The sequence below is a fragment of the Megalops cyprinoides genome, chromosome 21, assembly GCF_013368585.1.
Source record: "Megalops cyprinoides isolate fMegCyp1 chromosome 21, fMegCyp1.pri, whole genome shotgun sequence".
NCBI lineage: Eukaryota > Metazoa > Chordata > Actinopteri > Elopiformes > Megalopidae > Megalops > Megalops cyprinoides.
This window is the reverse complement of record NC_050603.1, coordinates 2,745,506-2,768,482: the sequence shown is the minus strand read 5'-3', so window position 1 is coordinate 2,768,482 and position 22,977 is coordinate 2,745,506. Positions and strand designations below refer to the sequence as shown.

At 51.9% G+C, this 22,977-nt stretch overlaps 1 protein-coding gene and 1 non-coding gene across 3 annotated transcripts; both read left to right on the top strand.

Moving 5' to 3' along the window:
* The first annotated feature begins 1,427 nt into the window (after window positions 1-1,427).
* Window positions 1,428-20,647, top strand: prrc2a (proline-rich coiled-coil 2A). 2 transcript variants are annotated; one of them, XM_036555265.1, is made up of 17 exons: window positions 1,428-1,763; window positions 5,252-5,403; window positions 5,699-5,876; window positions 7,008-7,104; window positions 7,741-7,816; window positions 7,932-8,075; window positions 8,383-8,648; window positions 9,161-9,243; window positions 9,339-9,490; window positions 10,137-10,239; window positions 10,529-10,709; window positions 10,891-10,983; window positions 11,618-12,173; window positions 12,952-13,169; window positions 13,713-14,004; window positions 14,368-14,599; window positions 14,811-20,647. In XM_036555265.1, exons 2-17 carry the CDS (start codon window positions 5,289-5,291, stop codon window positions 17,824-17,826), a joined length of 5,802 nt encoding a protein of 1,933 aa, XP_036411158.1. In that variant the 5' UTR covers window positions 1,428-1,763; window positions 5,252-5,288; the 3' UTR covers window positions 17,827-20,647. The 2 variants fall into 2 exon arrangements, with proteins under 2 accessions (XP_036411158.1, XP_036411157.1); XM_036555264.1 differs by lacking the exons at window positions 1,428-1,763; window positions 5,252-5,403; window positions 5,699-5,876; ... (3 more) ...; window positions 8,383-8,648; window positions 10,891-10,983 and having other exon boundaries at window positions 8,917-9,243.
* A 1,752-nt stretch (window positions 20,648-22,399) lies between these two features.
* LOC118769311 lies at window positions 22,400-22,614 on the top strand. The gene has a single exon (XR_005004481.1). It is a non-coding gene; the product is annotated as a small nucleolar RNA U3 (small nucleolar RNA).
* Window positions 22,615-22,977: the final 363 nt, after the last annotated feature.

The following is a 22,977-nucleotide window of genomic DNA, read 5'->3' as shown; positions in this document are numbered from 1 at the left end:
GGTCATAATATGCATAGCCCTTAGGATTTCACATTCCTTGAACTGTCCTGCAACCAGAGTGTACATTCATTTTGTATCAGTTTAACTTTCGCCCTCAGGAAGCGGCATCATATATTTGATAGAGCATTTCACTACCAGCAGTACAAGGTGGCTTCCATTCTGTAACCAATCCCTCTTTCTAGTATGACCTGGAATGCCTCAATCTGCTGTTCATTAGGAGTGATATTTCCATCCATGCACTTTACATCAAATGACCCTTCCCTGTCTTTACAGCCTCCACTCCTGACCTTGTATGTCAGTGGAGATGCCGATGTCTCCAAATCCAGTTTGGGAGCAACCTTTTTACAGAGGTATACCTGTAGACTTTATAGTTCCTGAGTTCATCTGCACCAGATAACAGTATGCGGCACAGTGTTCTCATCTGAATGCGAGTGACAGGAGTCTGAGGCTTCTCCATGCTTCTCCGTGCTGTCAATCATCAGCTCATGTGCTCCAATCCAAAGATGTTGCCCTCCATAACAAAACACATGAGGAGTTCAGATCAGTGAGTTTGAGACAGCCTGCGAAGTCTGCCAGCAACACAAAACCGCGACCAAAATGTGACTGCCCGATCTGCTGTGAGTCCGTTCCATTCAAGTGAAAAACAGACTGAAGAACCAGACCGCTGGAGCAAACTTCAGGGGCGTATTCATGATAATAAGACACCATCCAGTGCACCTCTAGGCTAGATGCCAGGCATCTTTGGAGCTGTTGAAGAAACGGTGGCAACCAATCAAAGTTGAGAACTAAGCTGTATGTTCCACAATGAAGGAAAATGGTCACCTTGAACTCCAGAAAAGTTACAGGAGAGGTTACACTATGCCGACAGTGACATTGTCCTGTGGACAATAGAGAGGCCTGGAGCTGGGTAACATGTCTGTCGGCAGGTGCCCATCTACTGTACAGTTTAAAGGAGACTTATGAAGCCATAATATCTCTGCATGACATACATAAATTTGCATGACAGTACATTTATCCACAGGTCCTTTTCACTGTATTAGCTATATCACTTTTCATTTACACGCCATAACCGCAGTATTTATCCATTTTACAGCTATCACTACTGTAAAGAGTATAACTGAATAAATATTCGGACATACACATCTATGCGGTGTTTCTTTTCAGAGCAGATTTTGGCCTGGGGGCAGTTACCCCCCGGTAGGTTAGCGGTCGGAGTGTTTTAAAAGCATTACGTAAATAAAAAAAAAGACGACCTCACAAAGATGAGGACAGGGTGTGATTTAAATCCATGCAAATGAGAAGCGATCCCACAGCGCTCGTCTGATTGGCCGACAGGAGGATTCGGAACTCATTATGTTAATATAGCCCCGCCCCCTCTTGCATGCTCTCCGCCCCTTTCTGCCCTGCCGTCTCCCAGTAGCCGTTGACGGCTCTTAGTAGTGACGGATCAGCCTCGCTCTGTAATATTTTTTCTTTTTCTTTTTACAATTGTTTAGTGGGGAAAAAGGAAAAAAGAAAAAGAAGCGCAGTTAAGCCACATCACACACATCCGTCTCAAGTACATTCTCGCTGATTTTATATTAATATATATATTTTTTTCTTTTTTTAAATTCGGGCTTCTCGGATAGCTAGCTAGCTAATCAGCTAGCCGCAGCGAATCGGGATTGGTGGTTCGGCTAGCTGGCCAGCGCGAGCCGTAGCTAGCTAGCTAACCGTTTTATTACTCAGCGATACAACCTCGAGACAAGTCGGGACAAGGCCAGGTCAGTCGCGACATCACTGCTGCTTTTCGTGATTTTCGAAATGAAAGTCTGTTGCCGGCCGACTTACCTAACGGCTGTCGGTATCTAAGGTGTTATTGTTGGCTACCTTAACTAGCATGAGACGTTAACTTACATGCCACGAACGAGAAGGGGAAAGCGGTGTGCTTTGGCTTTACTGGATTAGTACGATGGTAATATTGAAAATTAGTGTGAAATAAAAACACAAAGAGGGGAAATAAGCGCTGGGAAACGGGACTTTGGCGCTATCCCTCGTCCACACAGAGATGTAAAACCGGCTTGTTGTTGTCTAAGCGGTTGGGCCTAGCCTGCTGCCGCCATTTTGTTTTGTTCTTTTAAATAGACGGCTAATTTGGCTAAGCCTTTACAAATGTCGGAGGCTAATAAAAGCCGGGTCATCGCGCACCAAATGAATCAAGAACCGTTTTTATGGGCAATCCTGTGATTGATGCCGCGTAAGCTGTGTATTATGGCGCTGTTTTCTTATTATGAAATGGCCCGTACGCCTCCCAACGTTAAATACGGCGGCCACATTCAGCTGGCTGTCTTGCTAGCTTGCAGGCTAGCTCACGCTGGTGCATTGATTATGCTGTTGCTAGCCAATACGGCTAACGCAGTGGGTTTAAAATGTTACAATCGCTAGTTATTTAGCCAAGCGGGTACAGGAAATCGGACAGACTAGTTAATCTATGAAACCATGAGGACGATGGTGTATAGCTGGACAGCAGCTAGCATGCTGCTGTCTCACACGGTGCGTTGCTGGCTAGCTGTCTGATGCAGTATCGTGGCTAAAGGCCCGAGACCACATCTAAGGCTAACGTTAGATAGCCACTCTTGTTAGCTAGCTAGCTACGTAACGTGTTCCCATCCCACCGACCTAATTTTCTAATCTCCGTGGTTTGTCGAAACATTCCAGGTATCATGCTAGGCTAGCTAGTTGGTGGTAGATATATAAATAAATTTGTAAACATTTCCGATGAATAAAAAAACGCTGCAGCTACCATTATTAAGTTATATGTACATAAAGAATTCACATAGCCAGACTGGTAACAAGCTAGCTGTTTAGTGGACGTTAGCTAGCTGGAGAATGTAGATGCGATTTGTGAATGGTTGTCCTGCTAACGCAGCAGCGGTTTGTACGTTGTTGCCAGCTCGGTAGCTGGGAAGGCCAGTCGTTCGTTAGCAAGCCTATGTATGTGTAACAGTATCCGGCATTTTCCCCCCCAAACGATCTAGCCTAGCTACCATCTGTTAATCTGTTCAAATGTATTTGGTTTGGCTGCGGTGCTGGATTTTAGCTAGTTACTCTCACAGCATGAGCTGTTGTGATTCACGCCTCTTGCTGGCAATTTAGGTGCAAGAGATTTTATCGTGATATTATAATTACCTAACACATTCGGTGGTGTAGCTACTTGGGTGTCAGTAATAGGCCTGTATTTCAGATATTTGGACAGTTATCCATGCTTGCACGTGTGTGTGTTTGTAAAATGTATGTTATAAAAATTGTAATGCGTCTCCACCTTTGATTTAGGGTCATGAAGTTTTAAGCTAGAGGCTACAGTTTTCAGAACCAGCGTGTGAAGCACAGATGCCTAAACAATCAATACTCATCTGTCTGTCGATGGTGATGCTGCCCGATGTGCAACGATGCAATGCGTTCTGGAAATTCATAGCCCAAGCTGTGGCTTATTGCATGTCTGTAATAATGTCAGTAATTCAGTATCAGTAGCGCAGCTAACTAGCCACACTATCCAATAAGCTGTACGGAGCAGTGGAGGGAAATGCCAGTTTGAGATGGCTGTGCTGCTGTAATTATCGTGTGATATTTGTCATAAGTGTCTTCTTCATCGTTTGGATAGATTGAAATTTCAGTGCAGTTCATGCAGCTGATCACTTATTCTGAAACGCGTTGTTTGATTTGAGGTATTTGTAACACATGCACGTTAATTTCACCCAACAGTCGAACACCTTTTAAGGCTTTCCAATGGCCAGATACCTGCAGTTTTGGTTTTAATCGGTTTAGTTCATTCAGTACTTGTCTCGCATGTGCGGGTTTTCAGCCTCCCAGTGCATCCACAGGCTTTCCTAAACCTGCAGTGTGGCTCCTTGACAGAACTCTTCATTTGGCTAGTTTACACTGAGGGTTGTCTGCAGCGTAGGCAGGTTGCAGTGTACTGGGGCAGTTTTCATACTTTGGGAGAGTGCAGGAGCATGTTAGTGTGTTTTGTCCTGTAATATTGTGACACCCAGTTGTGACAGAAAGTCCTGCCCATAGAAAGCACAGTTAAATAAATGCTGCCTCTCCTGGTTGTTGTAACCTCACAGTTAAGTTCAAGTATTGGGATAATGAAGTGTGTTGGTAACATCTTGATTTATCAGACACAGAAAAGTCTGTGCAGGCCAGTTGTGGGCAGGTGAGAATCTTCTCCATACCTGTTGTTCAGTTCCCTGATTTTCCTGCAGCTGGCTTCAGCTCTCCAGCAGGAGTCTGAGATCTGGCGACGTGTCGTATTTCCTTTCCCAGTATTGTCCTGCTACCGAGCAGAGCCAGGGGGAATAACCTGTGGGCACTTACAACGAGGTGTAAAGGAAGCGTGGCCTTGTGTGTATTACCTGGGAAAGGAAGAAGGAAGTGTCAATATGAGTCAAACTGACAGCCAGAGCCGGCCGCTGGGTTTTATTGGTGAGCTGTAAAAAACCTACTCTGCACTGATGTTGCCATGGAAGCACCCCCTCTCAAGGCAGACTCCAAAGAACATCATTTATAGTGCATCGCCATGGCAACGCCAGTTCTTATCCATTTTTTCAGCGTGGTACCGTTTTTCCCTCACAGGAGCGGTGACCCTGCCCTCTCTCCCTTTGCGCCATGCGGCCCTGCAGGCTCGGTGTTTGGGGGCACCACTGGGCCTCCGAACAGGGCCACTCTCTCTCTTTCCGTTTTTCATTTCACATAAACAACAGCACTGCCTGGTAAAACTTTCTCGAGTCCTGTGTGAAGTTAAAATGGTTTCAGTGGTTTTTAAACCTTGTGATTTGTGGCGGAGATGGTTCTGTCTGAAAATCCTGGAATCCCCCTCTTTTGTGATTTCAGACCTGAGACAGGTCCCATTGGACAATTGTGCTTTTCGCAGTGTTATTTTCCAGAGCTTCAACATTGTGGATGGCATAGGGTACAACCTTAACACTTGTAACGACCAGGAAAAATGACAAAAGTGCACCTAAAATGTTTAATTAGTAGAAATGTGTGGAGCTATGGGAAGTCCAAACAGTTAGCCCTCTACCTCTATACAGGATGTGTTTTTACATTGGATCGAGTTGCCCTTGTCCAAGTCAGTATCCATAAGGCCTGCTGTTATTGCATAGTGATAGTTGTGTATGAAACAGTGCACCGCTTGTTAGCTGAGCAGCGGCAGTGCGGCTGGCCTCCCATGGTGCCTCCGAGCTCTGACTGGCTGTCCTCCCTCCTCCAGTCTCAGGGTTCACCATACTCAATGAGCGGACAGCGCAATGTCCGAGCGCTCTGGGCAAACTGCAAAGGGGAAGGACGGCAAAACCAAGTATGCGTCTCTCAACCTGTTTGACACCTACAAAGGAAAGACCTTGGAAGCACAGAAGCCTGTTGGTGAGTGTCTCCGCTTCCTCCCTGCTGCCCGCACGGTGCCACGCCCCACCTCCCTCCCCCACCCCCACAGGGCTTTCACTATGTGTGCCACAACCTTGTTGACAGTATCGTTGTCCTGGTGATGGGTTTATCCTAAGTAATCCAGGTAACATGTTCGGCCCTATGTTACAGTAGCATGTAACATGTCAGTCCCGTTCTGCAGTAGCCTGTAATGTGTTATGCAGTAGCCTGTAGTGTATTCTGCGGCAGTCTGTAGTGTGTTGACCCCTCCCCCCCCTCTCGGCTCTGGTGGCAGTTCCCCCCCGTCATGGCCTGCAGTCTCTTGGTAAAGTTGCCTCCGCGCGGCGCATGCCCCCCCCAGCCAACCTGCCCAGTCTGAAGGCGGAGAACAAAGGCAACGACCCCAACGTCTCGCTCGTCCCCAAAGACGGAACAGGATGGGCAAGCAAGCAGGAACCTGCAGACCCAAAGAGGTCAGGCAGCCCCAGTGTGTGCACGTGTGTGTGTCTGAGAGTGTGTGCACGTGTGTGTGTGTCTGAGAGTGTGTGCACGTGTGTGTGTGTCTGAGAGTGTGTGCACGTGTGTGTGTGTCTGTCTGAGTGTGTGTGTGTGTGTGTCTGAGAGTGTGTGCACGTGTGTGTGCACGTGTGTGTGTCTGAGAGTGTGTGCACGTGTGTGTGTGTCTGAGAGTGTGTGCACGTGTGTGTGTGTCTGTCTGAGTGTGTGTGTGTGTGTGTCTGAGAGTGTGTGCACGTGTGTGTGCACGTGTGTGTGTCTGAGAGTGTGTGCACGTGTGTGTGTGTCTGAGAGTGTGTGCACGTGTGTGTGTGTCTGTCTGAGTGTGTGTGTGTGTCTGTCTGAGAGTGTGTGCACGTGTGTGTGTCTGAGAGTGTGTGCACGTGTGTGTGTCTGAGAGTGTGTGCACGTGTGTGTGTCTGAGAGTGTGTGCACGTGTGTGTGTGTCTGAGAGTGTGTGCACGTGTGTGTGTGTCTGAGAGTGTGTGCACGTGTGTGTGTCCCCGTGTGTATCAGTTTGTGTGAGGCTGTGTTTTAGAACCACAAATGCAAAATGAATGAAATGGGAGTTTGGAACAAAAATTAAAAACTTTATTTAAAAGTTTAATTTAAACTGTCTCCCAGTTGGATTATTAGTGTGGCGGTCATGTGGCCACTTTGCGGTGACAGTGCTAAACCTGGCCCTGATGATGTCAGCAAGGATCTCCTGCCTCTGTTTTCACCTGCTTGGGTATATTTAGGCATTTAGAGCCAAATGTCAGGCCAAAATTCTGTTACCATCTTGCCATTTGTTACACATCCTTGGAAAATCAATATGAAAAATTGATATTACTGTACTGTGTATTCTGCAATCTGAGACTTAAAGTCACACACAAGTTATTTATTTTTTTAACCATGTGATTAGATATGTATTGTGTGTTGCCATTGACTTACTAATTTGCTATAGAGAGGTGTCTTTTAATTAGCTCAAGTCGGTGATTGACAGCACAGAGTAGCACCCCCTGTTATGAGGTTGTTGTAGCCTCAGTCTCATGTCAATGTGTGACGTCACATGCTGACCCGCTGGCCCCACCCCTTTTCTCCCACAGTACCGATGTATTGTCAGCTCCGCAGCTGGAGTCGCAGTCACCTGCGGCTTCGCAGACGCCTGCATCGACCCGGCCGAGAACCCCGCCAGCACCAGAGGTACGGGCCCCGCCGCGGGTCAGAAAGTCCCGCCTCTTCCTCCACCACCATCACAGCTTAGTTTTCAGCAGGGACAGTGCCAGACAGCAGGCCCCACGTGCCAGAGTTTGCAGCACGCTCTTGTTGTTAGCAGCACACACACCTTTCCTCTGACGGCAGGGTGAATCACATGCTGCAGTCAGGAAAACATTTCTGCTGGAGCAGCTCTGTGACGTTGCTATGCCCACGGTCTGCTGCTGCCTCCTTTTCACTCCTAAAGACAGAACTGTGTGCCTCGCCTCTTCACCTCTGCTGCCCTGTGATTTCTCCTCTGAACACTGTTGATTTAATCCTCTCAAATTGGTTTGCACCTTCTAATATCCTAACAACCTCTTCTATGTTGCTGGGATTGCATGTTTGTATTTGTCTAAATAAATGTGTAATGTCTTAAGTAGAACAAAAAAAGGTTAAATTTAAGTTTTGTCTGGCATTGTTTGTGCTGTTATTATTCCTTGCACATATAATGCCTCGTCCAGGAGTACTGCTGAATGGCTAAATTCTGATTATAATAAGTTACATGGCATTAACGTACAGCGCTGTGTTGTACCTAATCTGTCTCTGTCTGTCTGCGTGTCTGTCCGTGTGTGTGCGTTTCAGGCCCCGGGTTCAGCGCTGGCCGCAGGGGGAAGATCCTGGGCTCAGGCCAGCGTTACTCATGGAGCACAAGGAGATGGTGAGTGTGCCGCACCGAGCAGGACTGACCCCAGATCAGTCACTGTGTGTGTCCGCTCCCACTGTGCTGTGGGTCTCCTCATCGCCCCTCCATCACCCCCTCTCTCCCCCTACAGGTGGAAAGGGATCAAGCCGACCGTCGCCATTCTCTCGCGAGGAATTTCCCTCCCTGCAGGCGGCCGGAGACCAGGACAGGGCTGGCAGAGACCCGGGCACTGCAGATCAGTGGTATGGGCCCGGACCAAGCCTCCGCCCCCAGAGTGAGTCCCGCCCCCGTCCCGTCCTTCAGAGCGGGGACAGAGCCCTGCCAAAGCTGTAGTGCAATGAAACAGATCCAGGTTAACGCAGTTCTCCTTTAATTCCCGGATTTCACACTGTAAAACAGCACCACCCAGTGGACTGAGTCTGCCTGAACTTCACATCGTATTATTTGTGCCCTTATTAACCCTGCTTTCTCCCTTCCTGCCTCTCTGCCATTCTCTGTCCCTCCCTCCTTTTCCACCTCTCCTTTGTCCTGCCTCGCTCCTTCCTCCCTCTCTCTCTGCCTCCTGTGTCCCTCCTGCGCAGATGTGACGAGTTGGCGGGACGGGGGGGGCCGCGCGCTGGCGATGGCCCTGCCCGGAGAGGGGGCGGTGGAGGGCGGGGCCGGGGGCGCGGTGGTGATGGAGGGGGCGGCTGGGGGAGGCCCGCCCCCCGCTCACCAGCAGCAGCAGCAGAACCCGCTCTCCCACGGGCCCCCTAGGAACCCCCCCGCCAACAGCCCCGCCCTGCCCCTGCCCCAGCCCCCCGTGGCCACCCAGTTCCCGGGCTACCGAGGAATGATGCCCCCCTTCGTGAGTACCGGCCCGTCCCTCTCCCACCGCTCACAGCATAGGATAACGTGCTCCCTGGGAGAACACGCTGCAGTCTCATGCGGAAAACGATCTCAGAGCTTCGGTTTTATCGGCACGTGCCTGTGTGCCTTTACTGTTGGTTTGCTTCAGCTGCATGTGTTTTAGAATCTCAGCTGTTAAAGATAAAAAGCTCTTTGCTGTGTTTGTGTTGGCCTGCAGTGGTGAGGTGTGTGTGAAGTGCAGGTCGTTTCAGCTGGCGTATAGCTGCCCTGTGTGTCTGAGACCTGTGTATTTCAGCAGAGTGCTCAGCACCCTTAAATGGTTTATGCTGGACAGCTGGTGCATTTCCATGCCATGATCACGTCACCCGCCGTTGTTCAGAGCATCGGCGAGCTGTCTGTCTGCACTGGCACCCTGCCAGCGAGACCTGGTATCCTAGCCTGTGTGTGTTGGGTTTGTATGGGTGGCCGTTGTTTCTGACTGCAGTGTTCTCCTCCACCCCCCTGTTTCAGATGTATCCTCCGTACCTACCCTTCCCCCCACACTACGGCCCCCAGGGGCCCTACAGGTACCCCCCACCTGCCGAGGCCCCCAGGTGAGTGCCCGCCGGGTTGCTGGAGTTGCGTGTCTGACCAGTGCACCCCCCTGCCCTGCCCCTCTAACCCTCGCTGCTCCCCCCCCCGTCCTCAGGTTCTCACGCTCACAGGGAGGGGCGGGGCCCGATGGCAGGGGCACTGCGGGCCCCCGGGGAGGGGACACAGTCAAGCGCCCCTCCATCCTCAAACAGGACGACCTGAAGGAACTGGACGAGTTGGACCACGACGGGGACGAGGGCTGGGCCGGTGAGGAAAAGGACGGGGATGATGACATATTAATAGTCAATGATATGAAGATTCCATTTGGTCATTACATTATTTTATGTTGAGTTTCTTCAAAATATTTGCTGATTCCTGTAAATTAGACCCCCTAGCCTTTGCTAGCATTATAATTTAAACTATTGATAATAAAGTGCAGATTTGTTTTGTATGCTGGAAAGCAACGTACAGAAGTGGACAGTTATAGTGGACACACTAGAACAGCATTCATCCGGTAATATGATTAGGTAGACTACAGTGAACAGTGAGATGCTACAGGTTGCAAGTTTAGAAATATAGAATATAGAAGCCAAGCCTGTGACAGCTGGTGGAGGTGTGGAAGTGTGTAGGTGCCGGGTGCGTGTCCACAGATTAAGGGAGGGAGAGAGTGTTGTGTGCGTGTCCACTAATTCAGGGAGGGAGAGAGTGACCTGTGCGTATCCACAGATTCAGAGAGGGAGAGTGTGCTGTGTGCATGTCCACAGATTCAGGGAGGGAGAGAGTGTTGTGTGTGTGTCCACAGATTCAGGGAGGGAGAGAGTGTTGTGTGTGTGTCCACAGATTCAGAGAAGGGGAGGGGTTTAGGTCATGTGCATGTCCGTCACCTGGTCCCTCTCGCTGCCTCTGTCTGTAGGTGCGCATGAGGAGATTGACTACTCCGCCAAGCTGAAGTTCAGTGACGATGAAGGGGAGGAGGAGGCGGAAGAGGAGAGGACCGAGACCAAGAACTGCACCCGGTGAGTGAGGGAGTGAGGTGGGGGGGGATGCTCTTTAGGGCTGTTTGTAGTTGTGTTTTTTAAGCGTTGTCATTCTGTAAGTCTGAGAGGCAGCGATGGCTCAAAAAGTACAATCTGTTCAGCACTGCCAGCATCGTGAGATATGTAACACCTCCCTCCCTAAACTGGCACTTGTCTCTCTCACTCTCTCCCCCTGCCTCTATTTCTTTGTCTTTATTCTCCCTCTCTCTCTCGCTCTCTCTCTCTCTCTCTCTCTCTCTCTCTCTCTCTCTCTCTCTCTGTCTCTCAGTGAAGTGAGGGAGCAGCCTCGGTCCCAGGATGCAGTGGGCTCTGCCCCTGCCGCACGCTCCCGCACTGCCGACATCGGAGGGGACACCCGCCGCACCCCTCCCTCCTCCGAAGATGCCCCCCTGCCCCCCTCTGGCAAGCCAGGCTGGACTGAGGAAGGGGCGGGCAGCTGGGCAGCTCAGGTAGGCCCCCTGCAGACATCCCATAATCGCCATTGTCTATGCTGTTAGGGATTGCAGCCCTCACACACTCAGGTCGTATTGTTGCATGGCTGACTGCTGCTAGCAGTGCAAGTGAGTGACTCGTGTCATTGATATTTTGGTGATAGAGAGGTAACCCGGGGCTCTCTCCCCCCCTCTGCAGGGTCGGAGGGCTGGGATGGGGGGCCCGCGGGAGCAACCCTCCCCCCCACCGGGGCCTCTCCTAGGCCAGGCTCCCTACTCCTACTACAGACAGGTACTGTGGAGCAGGGGGGACAGGGCTGTAGGGACAGAGCAGATTGAGGCAGCAGTGTGGAGCAGTGGTCAGAGCGGCAGCAGTGTGGAGCAGTGGTCAGAGCGGCAGCAGTGTGGAGCAGTGGTCAGAGCAGCAGCAGTGTGGAGCAGTGGTCAGAGCAGCAGTGTGGAGCAGTGGTCAGAGCGGCAGCAGTGTGGAGCAGTGGTCAGAGCGGCAGCAGTGTGGAGCAGTGGTCAGAGCAGCAGCAGTGTGGAGCAGTGGTCAGAGCAGCAGTGTGGAGCAGTGGTCAGAGCAGCAGCAGTGTGGAGCAGTGGTCAGAGCGGCAGCAGTGTGGAGCAGTGGTCAGAGCGGCAGCAGTGTGGAGCAGTGGTCAGAGCGGCAGCAGTGTGGAGCAGTGGTCAGAGCGGCAGCAGTGTGGAGCAGTGGTCAGAGCAGCAGCAGTGTGGAGCAGTTTTCTTCTGATTTGTCTAATTCAGTAGACAGGCCTTATGTCAAATGGCAGCCTAATCTTTTGGTCAGTTTCTAATCCCAAAACCTGTATTCTCTGTAGATGGAGCCAGTTTCCTGCAGTAAGTGAAGAGCAGGTTCCTCTCCGAGTGTCTCACCTCCCTCTCCTCTCCCCCCCCTCCTGCAGGACCGGCCCTCGGGTGGCGCGGCGGTGTCCCCGGGCCCCCCGGGGGCCCCCCAGCGGCCCACCGCCTCCCCCAGCCTGCTGCAGCAGCAGGGCCAGCCCCCGGCGGCCGGCCCCGCCCCCAGCCCCACCCTCGCCCCGCCCCAGGCCGAGGACGAGGACGAGACCTGGCGACAGCGGCGGAAGCAGTCGTCGTCAGAGATCTCGGCGGCGGTGGAGCGGGCGCGGCGCAGGCGTGAGGAGGAGGAGCGGCGCATGGAGGAAGAGCGGCGTGCGGCCTGCGCGGAGAAGCTCAAGCGGCTGGATGAGAAGCAGCAGCAGCTGCAGCAGCAGCAGCTCCAGCAGGGCGGCGCCAAACCCGACAATGGCAGCCCCAGCCCCGCCCTGTCCGTCTCCGCGTCCTCCCCCGCCGCCAGCCAGCCACCCTCCCCCTGCGTGGACTCCGACGAGCCCCCGCCCGTGCCCCCCTACGCCGGCACGGGGGCGGGGCCAGGAGCAGCGAGCACGGCAGCCAATAGGCAGAGGGCGGGCAGCAACAGTAGCTATGACTCCAACGCTGGTGAGTGTAACCTTTGACTTTTGACCTCTCCAGCAGCACACCCAGATCACACCCAGCCCTTATGATGCCAGAGCGAGGCTTTGTGAATCTCAGAATGGATTGGAGTGACCATGTGACCACTTTTAACCAGTCGGTGTTTCACTGGAGAGAGCAAAGAGCAAAGTCTTTTGCATGCTTTATTTGAAGTCAGCACAGGATTTCTCCACATATTACAGGGCTCGTGGGGCCTCTCTCTGAGTCCTCTGCATTTTTGGTTTTGCCGCCTCTTACTCTTTTCATGTCATTATGGCTTCTTTTCACATGTATTCAGCTGCACAGATCAAGCTCCGAATGGTTCTGACTGTTTTTTTTACCCAACTACCAGAACTGTCATTTCCAGTGCTGTCAGAACCATGTGACTGCATGTCACACTTTTTCAAGTTCTAAACTGTTATACTGAGGCAAGGGAAAATGCCCAAAATTTTCTGAAAAAAATGCTTAATGCTTCTCTTTGAGATTAATCGTTGCAGTGGCATGGAGGGGCCACTCCCGTGTGCTTCTGCGTGTACGTGGGGCTGTGAAGTCTTTGCTTTAGGTCACCGTAGGCCCAGATGCAGCCCTGTTGTCCTAATAAAGTCAGTCTCCTTATCATGTGAAGGATTCAAGGCAACTCAGCCCTGCCTCTGGGAAGAGCTTTGGTTTGTCTGGGTTGTCTTCCCCGCGTTGTGGTGCAGGGCTCTGTTTGTCGCTCTGTTTGGGTCCTACTCTTTGAACGCTCTCCATGGCCTGTCCCCCGCAGATTCCCAGCAGGGTCCCGCCCCGCCCGCACCCCAGCCCCCGGACGCCCCCGTGCCTGTGGAGGTGAAGGAGGAGCCCGTCCGGGCCGGAGGCTCCGTGGACACGGGGAAGTCGGAGAGTTTGGGAGGGGGAGCGGGTCGTCCCTCTGGCGGCGCACCCAGTCAGGGATACTCCAAATACCAGAAGTCTCTGCCTCCCCGCTTCCAGAGGCAGCAGCAGGTCAGAGCCAATCTCACACACTGACACTCTCACTCACACGCTCACACACTCACTCACACGCTCACACACTCACACACACTCGCGTTTGCACTCACGCTCACTCTAACGCTCATTCTCACTCACTCTCACATCATGTCTGCTCTGCAGGAGCGTGCATTTGTGTGTGTGTGTGTGTGTGTGTGTGTGTGTGTGTGTGTGTATCGAATCAGACTAAGAGGTTTCCCCCCTGAGCTACAACATTAAGGAGCTGCACAGAATATCCTGGAAATGACAGTAGTCTGGATTAGCTATGAATCCAGTCAGTATTTACCCAGCAGGAGTGCAACAGGTGCAGAGAGAGACAGGCATTCTCATCCAGCGAGAGGCCACAATCCTACTGTTCATTGTACACATGCAGAATTGTACCTAAGTATTGCGAGAGATGATGGGTAATTTAACTTCATTGTTAGTCCACGTTTTTTACAGTGTTAGCTCTCATATCTCGGATTTGTCCCAGTGAGGATCTCCTCCTAATGACAGCGTCTGTCTCCGCTCTGCCTTCAGGAGCAGCTTCTCAAACAGCAGCAGCAGTGGCAGCAGCAGCAGCAGCACAGCCAGGCTGCGCAGAACGCCCTGGCAGCCCAGCCCCAGGCCCCACAGGGCCCCTCTCCTGGCGCTCCGCCACAGTCTGCGCCCAAACAGCCCCCCCTGTACCCGCCCGGCTCCATGGGCCGCCCTCCGCCCCTGGCCATGAACTTTGACCCCCGCTGGATGATGATGTCCTACATGGACCCGCGCATGATGCAGGGCCGCCCGTCGCCCATGGACTACTACCCTCCCAGCATGCACCCCTCCGGTGAGTCCCTTCCCGTCTCCCGTCCTGACTGAACTGAACTTCTGAAGTGAGCACCTCAGCATGGAGATGCATATTCATGTATTAAGGAGTAAAGTAGTCATGAGCATAAATAAGCTTTTTTTGTTTGCACAACACGTAAGTCCCCAAATTTGAGGTGTTACATGTATGTTGAGCCCCAGCAAGATGAGTCATGTGACAAATATTAAAAAATGTTGAAAATGCATGTTGGGTCCACCTAGTACGGGGTTCATGCAGCCTCGCTGTCCTGCTAAACTTCCTTCTGGTTTTGATTTTTTCCGTGGACACGGGTAAAATGGGTGTTTTTTTCTTTGTGTACTACTCCAATATCTTTCCCTGTCCCAGGACTCATAGGCCGGGAGCGGTCCGATTCTGGAGGCTCGGGGTCGGACCCCTTTGACCGGCAGCAGCCGCACCCAGGACCCCCCCATACTCACCGCGGGACGCCCCCCATGGACCCAAAGCTGGCCTGGGGGCCGGACGTGTTCCCAGCTGTGGCAGGAGAGGGACGTGGCCTCGGGTCACCCCTGAGGCAGAAGCAGCCGCACGAGGAAGACGAGGGTGGAAAAGGGCTGAGGTGAGAGGAAGGGCACAGTGTGGACCCCGCCCCCACAGGGAGAAAAGCTGACAGGACAGAGGGTGTAGTGAACTGGGGGGTGGTGGAGTTGTTTAGGGTATGTGGGAGGTATGGGAGTAAAACCATGGCTGACCTAACTCATGATAGAAATGTAAGGGTTCAAGGCTCAAGAAACTGACCTGTTTTGTCTCCCCTTTTCCCCCAAAACCAGGAGCGACACGCCCCCTGCGCACCGCCTGCGAGAGGGCGGGGCAGGTCCCATCCAGCAGCCCAGCGTGGCCCCCAGCTCTCCATCGGGCTCCTCGAACCAGACGCCCCCTCCGCCCCACGCCCCGCAGGGAGGCGGTGGCCATCACCCCCCTCATCACCAGTCCTTCCTGGGGGGCCGGAGCAGCTACAGCGCCTTCCCCGAGAGTGCCCCCCGTGCTCCCCCCCAGCAGCGGGGCGGCGGGGGCGGCCTGCACGGCTTCAGCCACCCTGACGACGTCCCGCGTGGCGCCCAGCAGGGCCAGATCTGGGGGGCCCCCCACCCCCACTACGACCGCAACGGCCGCTCCGACCTCTCCCCCCTGGAGGGCAACCCCCACCTCCACCAGCACCACCCCCATCACCCCCACCCCTCCCACTTCCCCCTCCACCCTCACAAGGCGGAGAACGGCAGGGAGAGAGGGGGGGATGCGAAGAAAGGCGACCCCTCGCCCCCGCTCCACCAGCCCAGCCTGTCCTCCTCCTGCTCCTCCTCTTCCTCGTCCTCATCCTCTGCTCGGGACGATGGCAGCGGCAAGCCACCCCTGCACCACCTGGCCCCCCAGCAGGAGCACGAGGCGGGGACAGGGGGTGGTGGGGGCAGAAGGCCCGAAAAACCGGGTGGCCACCCCTCTCATCCGCCCCTCCAGCAGCAGCACCCCAAACCCGGCCAGCGCGGGCGGGAGCACAAGACTGAGACACAGTGGGGGCCACGGCCCGGCAGCAGCAGCGCGGGCGGCAGGAAGCCGGGCGGCGGAGCAGGCGGGGGCATGCTGGACGATCCCGCCAATCCCGCCGAGAGCAAGCCCTCCACACAGCCAGGGGGGGCTAGTGTCGGCAAGAGAGCCGGGCCGATCAAGAGGCCAGTGCTGAAGGAGATGAAGAGAGAGGGAGGGGAAGGAGAAGGAGGAGAGAAGGCAGCGGGGGGATCGGGGAAGGACAAAGAGCAGGACGGCCACCAGCCCTCGGCCAAGCAAGACACAGCCTCGGGCCCCCAGACCACCTCCGCACCCTCCGGAAAGGACGATCCGCCCCAGGTGGCGAAACCCAGGAACGGAGGGAAAGAGCGGGTGTCGGGAGGAGGATCGGGCAAAGGGCCCAAAGACGGCGATGCCTCTGCCTCCTCCCAGGGCTACTCCGCCCCCGCTTCTCGTCGGGGAGACCGCGAGCGCTCCTTTGAAAGGGGAGGTGGTGGCGGGGGCGGTTCCTACCACCACCCTGCTCCCCCGAGGGGCAGCAGAGCCGGCCGCGCCAGAGGGGAGTTCTACGGGAGAGGCCGGGGCTACAGGGGCACCTACACAGGCAGTGGAAGCGGGGGTGGCAGCAGCAGTCGCGGCCGTGCTGGAGGCAGGAGCAGTCGAGACTACAGATCGACAGCGAGCAGCAGCTACCACCACAGTACCCAGGATTGCCTGAAAGGGGAACCTGCCGCACCGGGCGGCAGGCACAGCCAGGGGGTGTCCCAGCTGAACCCGGGACGTGCCAGGAACCGCAGCGAGACCAGGAGCGAGGGGTCTGAGTACGAGGAGGTCCCAAAACGCCGCCGGCAGAGGGGGTCAGAGACGGGCAGCGAGAGCGCGGCCAGCGACCTTGCCCAATCCGACAAGGAGGACAGGAAGCAGCAGCCCAAGAACGGCAGTGGCGCGGACAATCCCACTACTGCCACCACTGGCCCCACCCCCGGCATGCAGCCCAGAGCCACGCAGGCCCGCGTCTTCACCCCCCGGGGTGTCCCGTCGCGGCGCGGGCGAGGGGGCGGCTCAGGAGGCGGAGTCTACAGGAGCGGGGGCGGTGGAGGAGGCGGGGTTTCAAGCAGTCATCGATCGGGGTCCGGCTCCAGCTCCCACGGCTGGACCGCCAAATCCTCCTCTGCCCGAAAGCAGCAGGTCCCCTCGCAGCCCTCTCCCCCCAAAGACGTGGGCCGCGGGGGCAGCGGAGAGAAGAAGGACAAGGCCACCGACTCGGGGCACGCCCAGAACCAGAGCGCAAACCCCGCCCTATCCTCCACCCCCACTGCCCCTGCCACCGCCCCCCAGGGCTCCTCTGAAAACGGAAGCGCGGGAGCGCAGCTTTCTGCAGCCAACCCCCTCCCTAACTCGACGGGCGCGGCCCCCGCCCTGCCCCCGCCCTCCTCGGCACCAGACGGCCGCATCTTTCCCCCCCGCAGCTTTGAGCGCCCCCCACGCCGGCGCCGCCATGGCCGCTCCCAGCACCAACAGGACAAGCCCCCCCGCTTCCGCCGGCTGAAGCAGGAGCGAGAGAACGCCCGCATCAACGGCGGGGGCGGCGGGATCCCTGCAGCAGGGGGCCCGCAGCAGCGCCCCGCCTCCCCGTCCCACAACTCCCTGCAGGACACGGACGGCACTCCCAACGCGACGACGACCAACACCGGCACTCTCAATGCAAACCATACCGTGGCAGCAAGCAACAGCGGCAGCAACAGCGGCGGGCACCTCGCAGCGGGGACCCCCAACCTGAACAGCCACCACCACCACCACCACACGCCGGCCGCTAACCCCCAGGGCCACCCCCAGCACCACCACAACCACAACCCAGCAGGGGGCGCCAAGTCCCCTGACATCTCCAATCAGAATTCAGACCAGGCCAACGAGGAGTGGGAGACGGCCTCGGAGAGCAGCGACTTCGCCTCGGAGTTCCGGGAGAGGGAGGGCGGCGGGAGGGGCGGGGGAGGGGGGCGGTCCTACCACCACCACCACCCCTCGGGAAGAGGAGGAGGAGGAGGAGGGGAGCGAGAGATGACCGCGAAAGAGTCCGCGGCCAACAAGAGGAGCTTCTCCAGCCAGCGACCCGGGATGGAGCGGCAGAACCGCAGAGTGAATGCGGGCGGAGGAGGGGGAGGGGGCGGGGCCAGGGGCCCCCGGGGCCCACCCGGCGGAGGCGGAGGCAGCGGCCCTGGCAACGGAGGCGGTAACCGTGGCGACAGGCGGGGAAACTGGTCCTCGCCCAAAAACCGGAAGTGAAATGAAATTTTTTTGGAAACATTTCAGTTTCATCCCCTTTCTTCCCCTCCCCCCATCTTCATATTAGCACATTATTGTACATTCTATATATAAGGAGACAGCATACACGCTCACCCTGCCTCCATCTCCTCTCTCATCTCTCTTGCCCGTTTGTAAATTCACCCTCTGCTCCCGTCACGCTCACCTCTGTCCCTTTGTCCCTCACCCCTCTCTTTCTGTTGGATATTAAAAAAAAAAACGGCCTCAATCAGTTTTGAATGCAAACATCCTTTTGCTGAAACAAAATCAAAGTTTGCATATACAAGCACAAAACAAACACAGAGCAGACGACACCCTGGTATACATGCAAAACGTGGTATGTGGTCGCGTCGAGAGTATCGGCATATGAGTGTTCAGACTCAGACACTTTCAGAGTAGGCCAATGTTTGTATTTATGTACTTGTATATTTATACCACAGTTGGGGCTGGGGGTGGCATTTCAGACGGCAGTTCTGCGTAGTTCCTTTAAGGGGAGGGGGGAGGTTGTGTATTTTAACAAAAGCAATTGTACATTAGATTTTCTTCCCCCTCCTTTTTGTGTTTTGTTTTTGCCTGCAATTTTCAATTCAAATTTAAACCTCAGAAATGTTTGGGGTGTGTAATCTTTTTCTTTCCTTTTTTTTGCTGCAAAGCAGGTCATTAAAATATCTTTTTGTACAACGCCCTTATCTTCTCAGTTTCTGACCTCTCACAACTCCGTCTATAATTACTGTGATTACCAACTTACCAACCTTATTTAAATACTACTGCTGACCCACACTCACATTGATTTGGGTTCTAACGTCATTGTCTTGCTGCTTGTTTAAAAATATGGCGTGGTTAAGTTTGCTGACCTGCTCTCTTCTCAGTCTTTGGTTCCCCTTGGTCCTGTTAGGGTTATTCTGATTTTCAACATGCAGTGATTCGATTGTACATGCAAAAAATACTTCTCTGAAAAGAAAAGGTTCTCTCTCATCGCAGGGTTTTTCTTTACTTTACCCCAAGACTTAAGTTTATCTTAAGTGTTTTCTAAGTGTACAGAACATGTCCTCACATGACTCCCATGTTGATTATTTCAATATTTGTAATTCCTTCTTAGAATAAATGTTGTCTGAGATGAATTGATCACATTTTTCCATATGAACACTGAAGGAAGGGATCTCGCTCATTTGTTGTTTCGAGACAAGTGTCTGTAGTGAGAAGTTTTCTTTTAAGAGAATTATTTTTTGCTCTTGGTGTAGGTTGGTCCACTATAAACACTCCCGTAGTGGCAAGAGGCATTTGGCTGTGTGTGTGTGTGTGTGTGTGTGTGTGTTTTTTAATGCCTGCCAGAAAGTTTGTAGTATGTATTGAGCAAAGTTACTTTGTGTAGCATATGTGATATTCTGGTCTAGTGGAGCCGACATGGGGCCCGTGTGCTTGAGTATTGTAGTGTTACTACACCGACTCTGCAGACTTGGTAGACAGTTTAGGGAGGTGCTGTACTAGCGACCGCACTGTGCTGTAGAACATCCCCTTCCATTTCAGCCAAAGCAGAATGTTTTACTCTTTTTTTTCCTCCGTTTCTGGTGTGTGGACGGTGTGAACATGTCAGCTGGGCTCTGTGCATGGCTGGGCTGTATCTGTGGCCGTGAAGACAGCACAGTGTCTCGCTGCGGGACTGTCGGGCAGAGACGGCCGTTATGGCGATGGGTCACATGATCTGTTCTCAACAAATCTGCCAGACAGAGCTTTGCGTAGGAAATCAATGGCTTTAAAAAAAAAAAAAAAAAAAAAACCTTCCCTACTACTCAGACAATGTTAATAAAGCAGATTTTGGCTGGTAAGGTGAGGAACACTGTCACACTAATGGACACACAGGTGCATGCACACACACGCGTATATACACACACACACATACGCGTACACTCACACACACACGGCTTCTTGGAATGAGAAAGAAAGGGCAACATCCAGGTTTAAACAGTTTAAGCGCTTGTTTTTTTGTGAGTCTTTGTTTCACCGCTGTAAGTTGGGGTTTCTCTGTCGTCTGGAAGAGCTTACAATTGGAGGGTAGTGTTTTGGGATGTTTGTGGGTGCATTTGAGTGTGTGTGTGCGCGCGCGCCTGTGTGGGTGTGTGAATCTGAGTGTTAATATGCGACGTCCTCTTGGGAGGAGCATGTACCTTTCCTCACCCTTGGACAATTCCCCCCCCCCAGTTTTTCTTGCCTATATACATTCTACAGGCGTGTGTATAGGTGTAACCAAATGAACAATTTCACACGACTAACAGAGTGTTTGCTCAGCGTTGCTCAACTGACATTTTTTTTATTATTATTCTTCAAGAAACTTTAAGGGGGAAAGTAAGAACAACTGAAGTGGGTAATGCTCCTCTTCACAGCGCATGAACTGAACCGGAGATTAACGCTGGTCTCTGAAACAACAGTCCAAGCAGATACACTGTTGTTCTTCATGTGGTTCCACTTGTACAGTTTCTAAGTGTTCCTCTAACTCTCAGAAGGGTCTCAAGGTTGACTTGCTCATACTGTATGCGCCCGTGTTCAAAAACGAAGTATATTCCTCTTTTAAAACTCAAAGATTGTACTATATTTCCGGCATTACCAAGGTACCTGGAGAGGTTTGAGCTGTTATAACATTATGGTTTATAAATGGAGACTGTAATATACACACACGTATGTATATTGGTATGTATTCGAGTTCGTCTACCCCAACTTACATTCCCACACATAAATGTTGCCATTTTTTTAAGTTCAAGGGAGCAATGTACAAGCAGAGAAGTGTCTTATAATAAAAAATTATACAGAGGAAAAATTAAATAAATTTCTTTTGTTTTAAAGGAAAAACTTGGTTTGTCTGGGTTTTATTTCTCTGAATGGTTGAAATTGTCTTTAGTTGCTTTGGAGTGAATGATTGACATTCCTCCACACAATGCACCTTGTCTACTGGGGTCAGTATTGTCTGTCCTTGGTTGAGAGGTGGCCTATCACTATCTACTGATGGAACTGAAGCAGTTTCTCCTTTCGTGGTTACTCTGTTTCAAACAGAAGATGACCAGTTAAAAATAATCTTGTGCAGAACACGCAGAATATTGCCAATAGAATATCACATTCACTTAGCAGGTGCTCTTCTCCAGAGCGACTTCCAGCACAAGAGAACAGAAGCGTATCCATTCAAATTGGATAAGCAACAGCAACAGACCAGGCTAACAAAGCTCCCAGATCAGTGAGCATTACCCTACCACAAGTTAACCTAACCAGACAGCCTAGGGAAGCCAAATATACTACCATACATCAGTCAGTAGATCATGCTATCCATAACACATTGCAATACTATACATATACCTCAAGTAGATACAAGCAGAATATGCACAGCATGGTTCAGAATAGTTACCCCAAAACCTCAGAACTGGGCTAAATTCTAGCTGCTAATCCTGTTAAGCACATGGGGTACTCAGGACGAAGACTATCATTGAAAATATCGTCCAAAATAATTTAGAACTCTTCCTTGGTGGGTTCCTAAGACTCAGTTTTGGGGGTTGTTATATTTTTATGACATCTCCACGAACACAATGTTCCTTTAAATTTGATTATGTATCGGCTGTATTTGTTTTTTATCTGTGGCAAGACCACAATATATCAAACCGATAAAACCAACGAATTCCACTACTTGTGCCTGTGACAAATATTCTTACCACCCAATGAAAACAGACTGTGTCACGTTATGCAAATACGAAATAATGCATTGCGGGGGCCTTTTATCAAATGTCTTATCAAGATTCAACTCTTTTAAACTTGTTGGGCGGCAAAAGAAAAAATGCTTAAACATATAGTATATACGTGTAAATGCCTACACGTAAAATGATCCAAAAGAATGCGTGTTAATGATGTTTTGTACAGCGCTGCTTACCTCGGTGACGCTGGGAGCGTACGCATGCTGGCGACGCCGTTCCACGCCTGCGCCTCTGCGGAGAGATGAAGCCGTGCTGAGGGGCATAGCGCATGCGCACTACGAGATAGGTGTCAATCTTAAATGTGAAATCAGTGTTTAAGAGATTTTTAAAAATTTGTGTAGACATTGTTACAAGAATGCTAAAAAAATGTAGCAAAAACGTAAAGAGCTGATTATTTTGTGGCGCTCGACATACCACTTAGAAACAATTAAACATATCCTTGTACGTCAAAAGATGGCGACTAGTGGCGTCAGCGCCGATTCCGACCCCCCATTCCGCAGTCCGAGCACTATGTGAAGATCCGTGCGCTTTGCTGCCTCCTGTAGTGAAAATATCATGCTATCTATTCTGTTATTTCCAAGTCTCGTTAAACAGCCATTGATGTGTCACATTAAATAAATACATGGTAACTGATGTTATATTGTTTTATAAATTATAAGACAAAGAACTTCTTTTCGGAGCTGTACCTCACTATCACTAACCTTCTGTGGCGCATCGTTGAATTTATACTCAATTCGTTGATCTGTGAAATCGATGAGCAGAAACACCGTGGGTAAAACATACAGCTAGATTATAGGCTTCCGCTCAAGCACCTACTGATTTCTAAGACTATACTTTCAGGGATCATTTCTATAGTGATTAACTAGAGAAATGCGTTTCGAAAGTGTTTGGTCTCGCTAATCACGATGAGGAGCGTCGGTGCCTCTTTCTGAGCGCGAAGCGGATTAAGAACCGTGATTTTATCATGTGTTCTTGGTTATTGATGACCGTTCCGTTTTGCTTCGGTAGAATCGGAGGAAAGAGGTGCTTTCTGAGTGATTAGCTGAAATTTCGTATACTAAAAACAGATTTTGAACAGTGTTTTTGCACATGGTGTAAACGCGTTGTCTGTGTTAAAATCTTTTTTTGTATAAGAACTATTGTTTTTGTAACTCAAAGTTATGAGAATTACTGTTAAATGACGGTCAACACAACGATGGGTCCTCGTTTCGAAACGCTAGCTAACGGACAGTATACCAATCAGCCTGAAATCTGCAACCGTGAATCACCCCAATACATAAAATCTATGAGTTATTTAAAATACAACTAACCGGCTTGTTCTTCTACGATGTTTATATTTATTTTTATAGCCTTAGCTACCCAGTTAGCTAATTTAGCCAACTACTGTCTCGTTGTAAATTAA

Excerpts from the sequence above, each read along its gene's own strand:
- prrc2a (XM_036555265.1), top strand. The coding sequence starts at position 5,289 with ATGTCCGAGCGCTCTGGGCAAACTGCAAAGGGGAAGGACGGCAAAACC. Across the intron at positions 10,984-11,617 it reads CCTACTCCTACTACAGACAG|GACCGGCCCTCGGGTGGCGC; the intron begins GTACTGTGGAGC and ends CCCCTCCTGCAG. Across the intron at positions 14,600-14,810 it reads GAGGGTGGAAAAGGGCTGAG|GAGCGACACGCCCCCTGCGC; the intron begins GTGAGAGGAAGG and ends CCCCAAAACCAG.